The 15,974-nt window shown below is 41.1% G+C and overlaps 1 protein-coding gene across 1 annotated transcript in view; it reads right to left on the bottom strand.

Annotated features, from left to right (window-relative positions):
* ATP8A2 (ATPase phospholipid transporting 8A2) overlaps window positions 1–15,974 on the bottom strand; it is a 270,405-nt gene that overhangs the window by 15,538 nt on the left and 238,893 nt on the right. The window contains exons 33-34 of the mRNA XM_041487339.1: window positions 13,185–13,273; window positions 7,322–7,426 (exon numbers count right to left, since the gene is read on the bottom strand). Of these exons, the coding sequence (XP_041343273.1) occupies window positions 7,322–7,426; window positions 13,185–13,273 (194 nt within the window). The remainder of the gene's footprint in view (window positions 1–7,321; window positions 7,427–13,184; window positions 13,274–15,974) is intronic.

Below are 15,974 nucleotides of genomic sequence, written 5' to 3'. Positions count from 1 at the left end.
ACCTTTCATGTCCAAGCACTGCAAACACTAAGCACGTGGATATGCATTTCTTTGTGGGGGTGGAAGGCAGACATCACTGTCAGATGTCCTGAAGTCAACTAACTTAAAACAAAACTTGAAGCTGCCCATTTTTGCCCTCAGCCTTCCCAAAACTGAGGAATTGACCCAACTTAAATGTCTGAGAGGCAGAAAAGGCTAAGTGTGGCTTGCTGCTTTTCAGCTATCCGCCTTTTGATATCAGTGCTGTCGACTTCTCGTCCCTAAGTGCCTCACTTTGCACTTACTCTACTGTGTGCTTGGTCATATCCTTTACAGATAAGGTGGCAATACAGTTGCAATTATAACATTCTTTTCCTACTCACTCATTTTTTTCAGAAGTAGTCACCTTGGAGAGTGAAGTCTTCCATGCTTGGACTCTGTGTACAGATTTTTTCTGGTTTGCGGTTTTTGTGTGTGGATTTTCTAAAAATCCAAATGTATGGGTTTACTAGAAGTTCACTTACATATTTTTTACTGAGGTTAAGATTACTTCTGTCTTCAAAAACTCTAAAGTCCTCCTATCAGCTTTTTTCTTGCTTTTCTTTACAGAATAGCTAAAGAACAGCTCAGGGCAACAACAAAAAATGAACCTTTAAAGTTTCATGAACACAATTTAGACCACAGCCCAGGATGTTTGGTTGAACTGAAAACCAACCCAAAAAAAAAGAATTGCTTTTCTTTAAGCTTTTAAGTATTTTGTAATTGTCCACCAAATATTTAACACCTAATACAACTTGTGTTTTCTTGTTCTTGCTACGCTTAACTTGGCACTTTATTCTTTACTGCAAATCAGAGAGGAGAGTGCAGACTGTCCTGCCTCTCTTCTGAGACTGGGTTAGCCAGCAGAGGAGTCAGGGTCCAGGCAGACTGCTGAAGCCATTAGGCTGGAACAGTTGTTATGGAGCAGTTCTCCTGCTGTGCAGCCTGGAGGGAAGATTTCTTCCTCCCTCCCCTGTGGAGATCCTCAGTGCCCAACCCAGTAAGTCAGGATTAGGCATCAGAGAGATTGGCCCCTTAATCAGTTTTAACTCTCATCTTGTAATGTTCCTTTTTCCTAATCTTTCTTTTCAATTTACAACTTCATTTTGGCCTTTGTTCTAATATTGTACCTCCATCAACTTTGACTTTGATAGCAGATTTGATCACAGCTCTAAATCCTTCTCCAGGTCACCAGGTTTTAACCCTATTTGTGCAGTGGATCTCCCTCAAGGTTATATGACAGCTACAACCAAGATGGGAAATAATTAATTGCACTGGAGAAGGGGAATGTCAACTCTAACTGGTTTGCACTAGCAAGCAGGCACTTGGGTCCCAGTGCTGGTGGGAGCATGGTAACTCCCCCTTCAGGCCTCTGGCCAGGTTGTGAATCCCTTTCTGTCCTCTGCCCCTTCCCAGCTCTGCCCCACAGCCTCCCCAAGGGGGAATCAAACCTGGTAATTTCAAGTGCCTCACACATAGGGGTTAGAAATGTCAGAAATAAATGGTACATATTAAATGAGGAAATAGTGTGATGATTCCTTACTGATATGGGACAGAAGGGAGAGAGAAAAGGACAAGTGTGGAATAAAAGAGAATTATGCTTTTTCCACCTTCCATACATGAATGTTTACCATATGGAATCAAAGAATTAAAAAAAAATCCCACTGATATAATTTTATGTGCTTTTTGCTAGTAAAAGGAGTCTAATATCTTTTTACTAGAAAAGCTGCAAGGAAAAATCGTAAATATGCCAGTCACTTTCTTGTGTATGCTGGTGGAGAAATCTCACCTTTCCTTCCCAGAAATGGTGAGAAGAACATCTGGAAAAATTGATAAAAAGGATGCTGAGACCTTGAAACCCAAAATACCTCCCCTCTTCAACCTCATTTTATGCTCAGCTGCAGTGTATAGGCTGGATTCAGACCACAGTCATGCATATCCTGAGTAAATACACGGAAGTCAACACATTCATGAAACAAGAATTTGGCTCCAAACATCCCATGCTGTTTAACCAGCTGAAAGCACAAGACTGAGTTTGATTCAAGTAAGATTCACTGCACCTGCTGATGCGAAGGGGCCTTTATGGCACGGTCTCCCTGTTCCAGTAGATGTAACTTGGGATGCATCAGTACAGAGACAGAGCACTTTGTAATACAATGAACCCAAGCCTCACTCCTCTTGATCCTAATGAAAAAGCTTGCCTCTTCCTCAGGAGCTAGGAGATCAGGTCCTCACCTCATTCATGTATTTCTCAAAAGTTAGGTCTGTTTTAACATTTCTGCCTCTGCCAGAGGGAGGCAGAGCCTCTGCCACTCAGTTCTCTGCACAGCCACAAGCCCAAGGCAGGTTTCCCATGCTGCACTCTTGCTCTCCCCTGGGACCCGTGGAGGAAGGAAATCTCCACGGGTGCCTGTGTCAGCTCACTGATTACCCACCATGTTATACAGCTATTGAGATGAGACAGGCACCTGTCCTCACACACCAAATAAAACAAAGGCCAAGACAGATAATACAACTTGCTCTCAGGGTGACAGCTGGTCATGAACTTCTCACTGAAGTAACTGGGTTAGATTCGGTGAGAAGCACTAAAATGAAAGAGAATCTACACCAGCATGTCTCCTTGTTGAAGACAGACAACGGAGACACTGTGGGGAGCTGCTGTTTTAGGTGCACTGGAAAAAAGTATTTGTTTTATGATACGGAGATGAAAGCGGCACCACAGCCGTCACCAGTGGATGTCTGAGACCAGCAAGAGTAAAGGGGCATACAGAAAAATGCTGTGCAAACACATACTGCAGCTATACCTTGCTGGCTCTGTAGTCACTTCCCTTTACCTTTGTTCAAGTCAAGGCTCTATCTCCCAGATTTCTGACTCATTTGAAGACCTTCTTCCAATACTTCAGCAATGTGGGCACTTTCTGCAACAGCCCAGAGAGGTCCTTCAGCTCCTTCTAAAGTATGCAAATCATGAAAGCCACATTGTTCTTCAATATCAAACAATCTAATCCTGCCCACCAACCAATTAATAACAGGACAGAAAAACAACCAAAAAGCCTTTCAAAGGGAGCTCTCTGGCAATTCCAAGACAGAGAAACCCTCTGGAACAGGAAATCTACTGTCGCAAAGAGGGTGCTGCACAGCTTTGCTCATTCTCCAATAGTTGGCCAGTGGAGCAATAAAGTGACATGGGTTTCCAAAGCAAAGTTTGCTTTGGTGCCTAATCAGGCTTTACTCCACCTGAACTCTTGCTGACTTCAATGAGAGGGTAGATGGAGTGAAAAATGAATGAGGACTTGAAGGTTTGGCCCTTTACGAGCCAAGGTTTAAGTTGTAAACTTATTTAAAGACACAAAAATCTCTGCAGCTGAACTCAATGCTGCTTTTGAACACAAACCTTGTTTGTTTTCTTTGTGTAAATCTTTACATGTTAACATGATTAAATCTGCTGGGCAGGTGTCTCCTCATGTCCATGTTTGCTTTGGCACATGAGCTGCCCCTCTCACCTCTCCAAATTAATGAAAATTTAGTGTTAAATCCTGCCTTTTGTTACATGAGAGTGCCAGGGAGCTGCTCTCTCTTCCTAACCAAGGTGTGCTCATGTCACAGCTGGGCTGCAGTCCAGCCCAGCACTGCCAGGTGCCCAGGCTGGGGAGGGCAAGTGTGGGTACTCATCTTCCACAGGCAGGCAAGCACGGCATGGGATCCATCACAGCCCCTTCCTGCACACTCACTCTCCTGTTTCTCAAGCTATTTCTGGAGTTGCCAGTTTTCCAGCTACATGTTCACCCCGATTAATTAATTCCCTGCTTATTGAATTATCTGACTTTGTCATCATCCCAGCCTCTACCAAACGTAAGTTTTCAGCTGTCCAGATGAGACATGTAAAGGAATAAGAGTATGACCTGTTACAGCTCAACACTATACACTTGCTGTAACCTCCAAGCATCACTCTAATGCTGTTTGCAAGGTTTCTGGGACCCAGCTGTAGTGCCCAGGGTGCTGACACTCCCTGCACAGACCAAACAGTTCCTCATCAACCACTTGCCTTGCTGTTCATTCCCAGCCACAGCAAAAAATGTGCAACTGCTTTTTTAGAGCAATACAAGCAAATTCAATTTTTGAAACTGTTCAAAGAGGTTAAGATTCAGAAAGATATAACTAGTGAAGAGCACTAGTGAAGACATTTTTTATTATCCCAGAATAATGTCTCTAGCAAGAACAGCTGTCAGGGTGAAGATCCTCTCAGACAGGATATACATATACAGGCATCAAGTGGCACACACAGCTCTCCCAGAACTCCTTTCCCAAGCACAGCAAGGACCCTGGTGATATCTGCTCACATTTAACAGCAATTCAGCTGAGTCACAGCAAACTATTGGCATCCTGTTGTGCAAGTCTAGATGCACTCACTGCTTTCCAGGCTTTGCAAACTGCTTTTTTATAGCAGACTAGTTCTGAACACTCAGATCTTGCACCTCATTTTTTGTCTAAGATCTAGGAAATGAAAAAAAGCAATTAGCTCCCTAACTTCTGCTCTTATCTGTAATTGGGTGCGAGTTTTTTGTTGTTTGTTTGTGAAAAACACTGAACAAAACCGGTGTCCGCCATGTAGGCCAGGAAAATAGACCTCGATGACAGCCAGCTTATCTTCCACAGCTGCCTGAACAAACCAGCACTTAATGGGCACATTCTCAGGAACACTTCCAGCCAAGGACTGAGGTGACAGATGGACTTGTGCAGTTTTTACACAGCTCTCTATTTTCTACTAGAAATGAGAAGAGACCCATTACTTTCGCTTGCTGCATAGTGTCACATTGCCAGAAATATCCTAGAGCAATGGGGCTGCGGGCAGGAGGGGAGGCAGAGCATGCACCTTAGCACACGTTTCCAGCAGCTTCAAGGAAATTTTTTAAAAATAAGGAACATGAACCAGAGAGACTAACTGAAGAAAGTTCCCACTCTATTTCTTTCCCACCCTCACCCTTCCCTTTGGATAAGCCCACGATTTCTAGCAGGTGTGAAAGAGCCATGAGACAAACAAAAGAGATAAAAGACAGAACAGCTCTGAAGAGGAGTGGGGAGGCCACAACACAAGCACAGCACACCAGCTTCAAGCAGGCAGAGGCACTCTACCATTATCTAGTTCACAGATGGACCACCCAGAAAATCTGGGAGCAATTAGGAATGAGAACAAACAAATGCATGGAAAGAAGGGGGGAGGGAAAATGGGAAGGAGGGCCAGAAGGGATTCCTTACATCATCTCCATGCAAGCGTTTCGAGAATGAAGTGAAGCTATATGGAGGAGGAATGCAGATGAAAGAGTTTGCAGTGAGAATGCAATAAAGTAAAAGGCTACGAAAACATGGAGTGTATGAATGAATTACAACATGGCCATGAAATTTACAGAAAGTCAGGACAGTGTGTAAACAGAGAAGAAACCCATCAAGTTCTTGGAGACACAGACATGCACATATAAACAGATCAAATGCTGACTGTCTCTCTCTCACTGTTAACAGCAATTCAACCCATGCTGCAACCCAGGGATGCACCAGGCACAAAGTTGACTCATGCTCCTCTCTGACTGTAAATAACTGGCATTAAATACTGGCAGGAAAACACAAATGCTTTGAACCAGCACCAATATAACCTCACATAAATGCATGGATAGGAACCACAGCAACACCCAGGCAACTCATAGAGCTCATACCAGAGCTATGTGCCTGGGAACAATCAGTTTTCTGCTAGTCTGGCTTCCACTTACCTGGCATCTAATCACACTATCAGTCAGCACTTCACAACACCAGGTTACACCTTTCTTGTCTGGGGAGACTGACCTGATTTGGTACCAAGCACTTTGGCTTCAACTGACTTCAAAATGACTGCTCAGCCTTCTAAGAATAAGGCCCATTATTTAATTAAATGCCTGATATTAAGCGTCTTTGTTGGCTATAATTGTGGCATGGAAGGTTGCCTTTGTTGCTGCAAAGTTTGCTTTCTCTTCTTAAATAATTTGATGTGCAGTTTGTGACTTTTGCTAGTGAGCACAACTTATAAACTCTGTTTTGCTGGATCCAAAAGTTGCAGCAGAAAAATTACTCAAAAACTGAAGATACCAAGTGTTTTGAAGTGATCTTAATCAATAACACTGTGTTTACTTTGTCTTGGCCTCTGAGAAGCAAATTCTGGTCCCTAAGGACATCTTATAAACACATTAAAGTCCACACAAGCTTTTTTAAAAGCTTTTCAGTTTACCATAATCTCAGTAAATCACTGCCTGATAATTTTCCTTAAAACCAGTCCTTATTAACACACAAATTCAGTTGAAAAAAATCCACTATCTGCTTGTGTTAGCAGCAGCTAAAATATGGCAATTAGTTTACCTTAGAATAGACATCAAAGGCTCAAAGGATGACCCTGCCCCAGAAGAACAAAATCTTTTAAAAGCCCCATTCCACTCAGTTTGCTAGTTTATAAGGTTTGCTAAAATCCAGTTTAATGATCATGTAGTTTCTTAGCAAGTCATGTGGTGCCATATTGTGTAAGGAACAGAAGAGTTAGTTCTAAAACCTTTTTGAACTTGGGGAGCTTTTCCGATCAGCTGATGCAGAACCACATTTTGAGACGGTAAATGAAACTGTTGGATGCAAAAGCCTCACCATTATTTTCTTTAGCTTCTTTCAGAAGAGACAAAAGTTCCCACACAACACATACTCTGTCTATACAATGAAAGGTTCAATAATAGCAATATATTCAAGTCCATATGGTGCGGTTATAAGGGAGAGGCACAACGAGAAACTGAGAACCCTGAAGGCGAGAGACCTGCAAGCTGTAGGCAAAAAAGCAAAAGCATAAAAAAACCCCCTTACGTTGAAACTGAATAAAGTAGTAGGGCACAATGGATTAAGCCAGTTCTCCTTTTGGCTACAGTCTTAATATCCTGAGCTGCTGACAGTTCCCTCCCCTGACATGGTTACCTTTTTGTTTTGTATTTTGGATGACATAACAAAGTGCTCTCAAAAACAGTCGGCCTCAGTGGCCAGGTAAGAGCACTACATGTGACCACGCAGGAGACTGAGCGGCAGTTGCCAATGAGCCTCACAGCAGTAATGCAGGAGAAATGAAAATGGAAGGGCTGGTTTCTGTGGGAGGGAACAGACACATATGAAAGCGAACAGCAATAAATGAATAATATAGGAGAAGAAGCCTTATTAGCCTGTCTACAACCAGATTTTAATGGTGAATGAGAAATAGAGAGGGGAGAGGAAGAGAAGGTTTTGCTTTAAACATTTAGCATAGACTTGCCTCTTTCCATTACTATCACGAAGCATGGCTTTTCCCAGTTCTCTTGTCTTCGTTTCCAGCTCCTTAACTTGCTCCAGCAAAGTTTTATGGTAGGTATGCTTCGCCCTATACCGCAAGGAAAGGACAAAAACCAAAACAAAAAAGCCACGTGAACATTTGTTTTGCTACAAACCCCCAATTTTACCTCTCAGGTGAGAGGCACAGGGTCCTCCCTTGAAATATTTGGGAAATAAAGCACAGTGTATGCATGTTAGTTCAGGTTCAAAATACCTGGGGAAAAATACATACGAAATGAGAAATCAGGACGACTTCAAATTAAACAGAGCTCAGCCACTTCAACACAACACTCAAAACCTAGCCAAGCAGCAATGCTATGGGACCACAGAGACCTGACCCTGCTGCCGTGGGACTGCTCAGGAGCCCGGTACTCAGACAAAAGAGCTGGGATCCATTGAATATTCATGGCAGTAAAACATGAATCCACTCTGTCTTTTGAGCTACGCGTGGCACCGCTCTGAAAACCAGAGCAGAGTCTCAGCTAATAATTGCCATTCAAGCCCCTTGATTTTCATTTATCAGTCTCATGTGACTGGAAAGGCACTTCTCTCCTCAATGAACTTCCAAACTGACAGTAACAAGACTGGCTGTGTCCTCCTACTTTTTTTGGCTTGAGGATTCAAAGAGTAATCCATGCACCATACATGCAGTCAAAATTTAGAGTGCAATTTAGAGTTCCCCATGAAGAGGCTTGGGCCTTTCCCCTCCCAGGTTCACCTACTGCTCCAGGGCTATTATACCTAAATTACATTGACATAGGGGAGATAATCGAGTCCCCTTTTTCTTGACCTGTACAAAGCAAGAACACAAAACGCAGGGATCTTTCTCACATGGGCAGTTTTTGATCAGCTTCCTCTTTTGTGCCAGTTAAAGGAGGACAAGTGTCCCACGAGAATATATTGATTTGCATGTGACTGCACAATAAGCCTAAAAACAAGATGAAGCCAAGTTGGCTGAGACACTACTTGCTTTGTAGCATTGAAATAATAATCTTCAGCTCAAAGGTGGCAAAAATTTCTTTACAAGTTTTATAAAACATGCAGACATTAAAATCTTTAGCCAATAATATAAAACAATGTACAACTCCCTCTAACAGAAAAATAATAACTGGTGTGTATGTAATTAAAAATAATGAAGACGCATTCATTTTTAAAAAGTATGATACTATTGCTCCTTCCATAGGGAATAAGAAACAAAGACCACAAAATGTTTGCTGGCACTGTTTATAATGACAATGCCTTGAAACTAATACTAGGATATCTAAGTCCTCTGGTCTTTGTGTTGCTGAATTACACTCCAAATACCTAAAAATGAGAAGCTAAAATGAAAACTACTTTCAAAACACATCTGCAGTTAAGAGAAAAAAAAATAGGAGATGAAGCACACCAAAATCTGAAGGTAAAGATTATCAGGACGTACTTAGAATGGTATATTGTTAAAACAAACCACCAAAGGTGTATGAATTGTAACACCAACATACTGGGTCAAAAGAAATGAGTAGCAAGGATATTTTTAAAATGCATAATGCTTCAGCAATGTGAGATGACCAACAGATGCATAGAAATTAATTAGATTCAAGTTGCTATAACTAGTTAGGCTAATGATTAGACCGGTGTCCTCTTTGAGGAAGGGAAAATATAGCTATTAACATGAGAAAGCTTTGAGGCTATTAATTTTTATAATCTTTTCAGTTGAATTCACTATCACACTCTTTAATTTAAATAAATACATTGAAATTTTGACCTTGAAATTTTGACCTTCATCTCTTCCCTTTTAAAGAGGTCATACCTATGGTTGTAAACTTCAAGACTGAGCATGTTTAGAATTTTTCAAATCCTTCATAACCAGTTTTCCCCACTGATGAGAACATAGAAATGTACATGTTATTCAATCTCTTCCGAAGTTCTGTGTTTACCTTGCCATAAGCCGTAAGAGATATTTTTCTTTTCCGTTAGAGTGAATATTGAATTGAAAATTTGACAGAATGGATCCTGATCAACAAGTCCAGGTGCAGCACAGCACCAGGAGGCATGACACTGATATGATACAACATGGAAGAAATACTGTTGGCCTGAAGTTGGGGATAATTAAGTGTTTTGTAAGTAGTGTGAAATGATGAAACACGTGGGCTCTTCTGGGGCTGGTAGCTGCTATGCACTGAGTCACTCCTTCACTGGGAAGTAAGAGCACTCATGGAACGGTCAGTAATCAAGTATTATCAATAAATATAAGAATATGAAAAAGGCCTGAGCTAACCTATCCACATGTTCCTTCAAAAAACAAGTATACTAAAATATGGTATTACAATTGCCTCAGAGTCTGGGCTTGCTCCTATCAAAATCAGCTGCAAATATTCCACAGACTGCTGGCAACAGGACTGGCTACTTCATGACTTTCCCCCTACAGCACTTTACAAACTTTTGAAGCACAGAAATACAGGCAGGATTCTGAGCTTTTAGGTTAGTACTTCACAAGTGGCCCTGGATGCACAATCAGTCCTCAATGAACAATGAGATTTTGTGTTTGCTGTTGCTGTTCAGCTAAAATTTGATGCATTACATAAAAACAAACTCACCTTTCCCTGACACACTGGGATATTAAGATCAGGGACTGTAAGAACAGGCAAAAGGCTGTCTTTGTGTTTTGTGTATCCCTTCAGCTTCGAAGCCAGGGAAGTGCATCACTTCACTGGCCTAGGATATTTAGGGGGTTCAGGAGGCCAGAATCTGCCAGGGAGAAGCATGGTGACATTCATAAATGTTTCTCAAACATGATACTACCTCTACTCTGGCTTACCCTCACTACCATTTTACGAGTCTTATATTTGCAAATATATGCAAAGATGGGAAGAGCTCCTCATATCTTCTTCTCTTACACTGCAGAACTGGCAAGTGCAAACTGCTTCTTCCTCATGGTAAAAAAACAAAAGTTCATTAAATTTTTGGTAATGATTTGAAGGCTCAGGAAATTTTTCACTGTAAAATAAGCACCGAGACACCAATTAGGAATAAATTCTAGCCTTCTTGCCTGATTTTGCTGGAATACATGCTGTGTTTTTATGATTCCCACATACCTCTGTGAGTCAGCTATTCCAAGATTTCCTAGAGCCAGTGACATGTATTCAAGTGACACGTGCCAACTGTGAGGGAGCACTCATCTTACAAAGCTCTGTTCATTGTAATGGTGGCACAGCTAGGATTTTTACAAGGCAAACCAAGGCACTGAATTCAGGGTAGTGAACCAAAGTTAACAACTATTGCAACCAAGAATTAATAATAAGCTTCCGTCTCTTTAAAAAGAGTTTTCCACATTTCCTTGATTAATTTAAAAAGGAAAAAAATGAAGAAGAAAATAAAAAAAGCCTGGAGCCACAGAGAACATGGGAGGTAAGTGATGCGTTGACAACTGAAGCCTGTGTAACAATGGAAACATGTTCTTGCTTCCAGCATTAGAAATTTTGATAGTAGATGCAGCACAGCAGTTTATAAGCAAAAGATTTGTATGTGTCTGAAATAGACATTCCAATCAACCTTGTTCCAGACAAAATCTCTGTACTGTGTTTATGGCTTTCTGGCAGTATTTTGTACTGAAATTAGGCATGTACCTTTTGGGTCATACGGATGTTCTGTCTGTGGACATGTGCTTCATGTCCAAAAGAAACTGAAAGGGATCAATTCCATGACCATGAGCAGAGTTGCTGGAATTTTATGGCCAGAACCATATTCTGCTGAATTACAGAGAGCAATGTGGTGTAACCACTGCTGTGGAAATGTGCCAGCTGATTTCCAGAGGCCTTAGGCTCCGGTTTTAAACGGCAAGCCTCTTGGAAAGGAAACAGACCTTTACTCCTTCCATATGGCAGTACTGATAGCTGTGTCATTTCATTTATCCCAGTTAAAATGTTAATGGCATTAATTTTTCAGTGATGGCTTAGTTTAAAAAAAAAGAACAAAAAAAAAAGAAGGTCCTGGTCAGAGAAGTGATTTTTAGCTTAATATTGTTAGGAGCCTCCTGTTTAAAATCTGTTGGGAAAATATCTGGCCTATCAATCATACAAGTTTGTCTTGAGCTTCACAGTCTGAATGACTGAAAGGATTATGTTGCTGAGATTTCTTCAAGAAATATTAAAGAACAGGCTCAGTCAGTAACAGAGTTTGAAATGACTAATAGCTGAGGATGAGCCTGCCATGGTCTAGCCTGCTTTACAATTCATGAGTCATTTTTGCCAAGAACTGATAAGAAAAGAGGACAACTTCAGGACACTCAACTATCATGAAAACATTAAAAAAGTTAAAGATTTTTTTTCCGAGTTTTAACAAGCAGGTCACAGACACAGTTCAGTATCTAAATTTAAACATTTTGGCCTCAGTTTTAGAATTTTAAAATCATTTGCAATTGCAGAAGTTTAACGAGTGAAAAAAAAAAAAAAGAAAACCCAAACCTCTGATGTGCTGGACTATTAAATCATAGTTGAAATTTCACATTACAATACCTAGATTTAATTTGAGCAGCCTAGCTTGTGAAAATTAAGCTGAGGGACAAAATTAAGAAGTACTTACTGAGTGGCTGATTTGCCTACTACCAGTTTAATTTCACTGTGCTATCTACCCCATATGAAATAAAACTGGATTTTTTGATCTGTGCATACGACTTACCTTTCATGAAGGTGTTTGAAATGCGCCTATGCTTGGGAAACTTTCTGGGTTTTTTTTAGTATTTTCTGCATTTTTCTGTAAAGCAAATTGGTGCACTTGGCAGTGTTAGTTTTACAGCTGGACTCAATGATCTCACAAGTCTTTTCCAGCCTAAATGGTTGTATGATTCCAAGAATCTTCCCTGACTGACCAATTCCCATTCTAGGAGCAAATGTGTCATGATGCTTTCATTGCAAGCCTTTCTGACAAGTTACAAGCTAACCTGTATTTCCTCTTCATTCCAGGCAGGATTCTCTGCCTTTTTGCCCCAGAGCTGCAATGTCCGGGGTCCCCCTTGCACAAGATTATTATGCATCCATGTAACAAAACCTTCTTAGTTGTAACACAACTTTCCAAGGGAAAAGATGGAAGGTTTGGTGTGAAAGTAAGCTGAACAAAATGCTGCAAATTCTAAATTGAAATTATTACTTCTATATTTCAAATTGCAACGGCAGAGAAGGTAATTTGCTTCCCTTTAAATCCAAGTTCTTGAAATTGTTTGCCTTCTGCAATGCTTTGAAATCCCAAAATTTTGAGAGAAGGGAATTATGGGCTTGTATTTCACCAGTTTGTTCCTCCTCTCTGGGCAGTGAAGGTACCATTAAGACTTCACTTCAAACAAAGTGCAGAGTATTGCTCTCCTCACAGCTCCGTCTTCAAAGACCCGCTGCTGAAGGTGAACCTAAAAAGCAGCCGGCAAAGAGCTGAGAGCTTCCTGGGTATGGATTAGAGTGCCACATTTCTACTTTCTACCTAACCTTAGTCAGATTCAACAAATTATTTGCTCCATTTTCAGGAAAACTCATATGTTCAATTTAAATTTGCTTTTAACCAAAGGATAGACAACACAAATAATCCTAAGGTGACACACCTTCATTAACCAGTCAAGGCCACCTCCTCCAGATTTAATCCCAGCTATTCATTCTCTCACGCTGGTGGGTGCTGTGGCAGGTGGGGAATCACCTACTTCACCTTTTTTCCCTTCCAAATGAGTACCACCATTATGCAATCACTGAGAGACTTCAGAGTTCTTTACAGAACAATACTGGACTGGACAACACCCGCATAGAGAATAATTCCTACAATACCAAGAGGGTTGATTTGGGACTTACGCTGTCCATGCCACGTCTTTAACAAGGCACGCAGTGGGCACAAGAAACAAGCCAAACCAGAAGTATCCACATCTTAACACCATTCCAGCCTGTGAAGAAAACAAACAAATAACTCATGAGTATTTTCAAGCTGCTACATGTTAAGTGGCTGTTTGCAAGCAAAAAGGTAGAATGATGGCATCAAACTAGTACTGCATCCATGATCTGGGTGATGTCAAAATTGAATGGTGGGGCAATAATTAACAAACAGTGATGGCATTTTTCAATAATTCCTTATGGCCTCAAATTTCTTAAACATTTTTGAAAAATTACACATTTTGAACAAATCCTCCAATGATATTAAGTTCTGGATCCAGGCAGACACATTTTTAGGCATGGACAAGAGCACTGTAAGTATATTCTGCTTGCACTTTTGAGTACTTTTTGTACCCTTTGCTTACTCTCTTCCCATCTACTGTCTTAAATCTCTGAGCAGCATCAAACTGACATGAAAAAAAATACATTTTTCACTAAAATGTTTCAGTCATGTTCCACTTAAATACAGCACTTCCTGCTCAAGCTACTGCTGCCTGAAACCCAGGGTGGGAAAGATTCACTCCCGTCCCGCAAATGGCTTTTTTTACAAACAAAGAGCTCAAAGTTTATATTTGCGTTTTTCTCATTGTTGTAATGCTTGAAGAAAAAGCTTGGGATTTGAGAAGGAAGATATCTGGAAACCCTGCATATTCCAGCATACACAAATAGTTATGCAATGAAGTTGAAATATAACACTATTTACAGAAATGCTACTTTAGGTCATTAGAACCTTTTGCAGATAAATTAATGGTGATTAAAGTTTGAGACCACCTCATGACCCCTTCCATGGAATACACATACTTCCCATCAGCATTGTTAACTTCTGCTGCACATTAGATGGCACTTTCCCCCCCCCTGTAACTACTTGTGTGCACCACACAACTGAAATAGAGGCTGAAAGGTTTCAACAGCATTTCCAGTGTCTGGACAGGTTTTGCTCTCTCCTCAGTTACAGACACTGCCATATCTCTCTCCCAAAATCTTTACTCCTCAATATTTTTTATACCACACACACACCCCTACTGACATGTCAGCAGTGTAACACAGGCTCGGCTGGCTGAGCTTTGTCTCACAGTGCAGCACACAAGCACTGCAATGCTGAAGTGTCAGGCCATGGTACAGGTAAAGACACAGCTGAGCTACAGAGGAAATGGAACTACATGAAGCATCTACTTAGCCTTTGAATACACTGGAGACAAAATTTGTAGTTATACACCTTGTAAGATGATAATTATTGCTCGCAACAGTAGACTTCCACCACTCACTACAGTAAAGCTCTTAAACTGAGAGAAGCCAACACAGAGCTCTGCCAGGATGTTCACCAGCAGCATCCAGCATCTTCTCCCAGTGTCAATCTCTGCCTAAAGTTGTTAATCTAACAGCTCAGTCATATTTAGCAGCAACTTGTCCTTGGGTTGCCCAGTATTGAGTACATCCAAAAGTGGTTTTCACCTTTAAATGTTAAATCCTCCATGTCACTGCTGGACTGACGGATCAGTGGTAAATCTTGTACTGAAACCACGAGCAAGCTAGACTGTGCTAAAACATTCATGGACACTTTGCCACCCACACGGGCAGTAAGCAAACACATTCCAGTCACAGAATCAGCTCTCCGCTATTTGAGAGCCCTCGTGCCTACATTCACATGAGAATGCCAGAAGCACACAGACAGTTTTGATCTATGCTTATTTAAGGAAAAGGATGTACAGGAATAAGAGGGAATTAATAACTTCATTGGTAGCCAAGAAGTTGAACTATAATAACAGTGGCAAACATAATAAGATTTATCCTCATGCTTTGCTTTTCTTTGGCCATGACCCTGTAAGTGCTAGGAGTCACAGAATCACACCAGCATTTCCACTCACCATCCTTCCTCTGCCTATGCTGATAAAGGCTGAAAAAGTGCCACAGTATTCTATACGCATTTTCTGATATTTTTGATTGAAATATTTTACGTTCCACTTCTTGCTTTTCTTGCTGAAAGCAACTTGACACACTTTTATAGTGCAGAACAATCTGAGTATGTGTTCAATAGAAGTTAAAATGCTATTATTTTTGTTACAAATGCTAACATCTCAATCAATGGCTATGAATTTGGACATGTGGCACGTTGGAAAAAACCTCAAAGCCAAATACTTTTTGCCTGCAATTATGTATTTTACTCAAGTATTATGCTGTCCAAAAACTTCACCATAACAGTAAGACTATTCATCTCATTGGAACCCTGTCAGACACTCGTTTTACTACTAGGAAGGCTTTTCCCACACAGTTCTCACCAAGGTTTTACTCCATTCCTCAGCTCATCTGGAAGGTTCTTTTCTACTCATCTCTAGTTTCCCCTTGGAGTTACAGGACTGCTGTGCTTCACAACAGTCTGGTCTGTCTTGCATGCACAGCTCTGCCCCTGAGCACAGCCTCCTCCCTGGTAGGGTTACACCCTCTTCTCACAGCATGGGAGCTCCTCAGCACAGCATTCACAGCAAACCACCAACGTGCTCTGGGGACATCCACAGACAGCACTTCTAGTCCCCAACTTGTAGGATAGAGAGCTGGGTTATGAACAGAAGCTGCAGTAAGAGCACCTATTTATCCCTACAAAGCTTTCCTCACGCTTCCCAGCTGTTGCTGCGCTCCATTCCAGTTGCTCAGCCAGTCATGACAACAGTGAAGACAGTACTGCAATACATCTTCAGTGAAACATGGCATTTCTATACC

Source organism: Pyrgilauda ruficollis, unplaced genomic scaffold (assembly GCF_017590135.1).
Source record: "Pyrgilauda ruficollis isolate IOZ18807 unplaced genomic scaffold, ASM1759013v1 scaffold8, whole genome shotgun sequence".
NCBI classification, from domain to species: Eukaryota; Metazoa; Chordata; class Aves; order Passeriformes; family Passeridae; genus Pyrgilauda; species Pyrgilauda ruficollis.
Note: the sequence above shows the minus strand (reverse complement) of the source record. Positions and strands in the feature narration are given on the sequence as shown.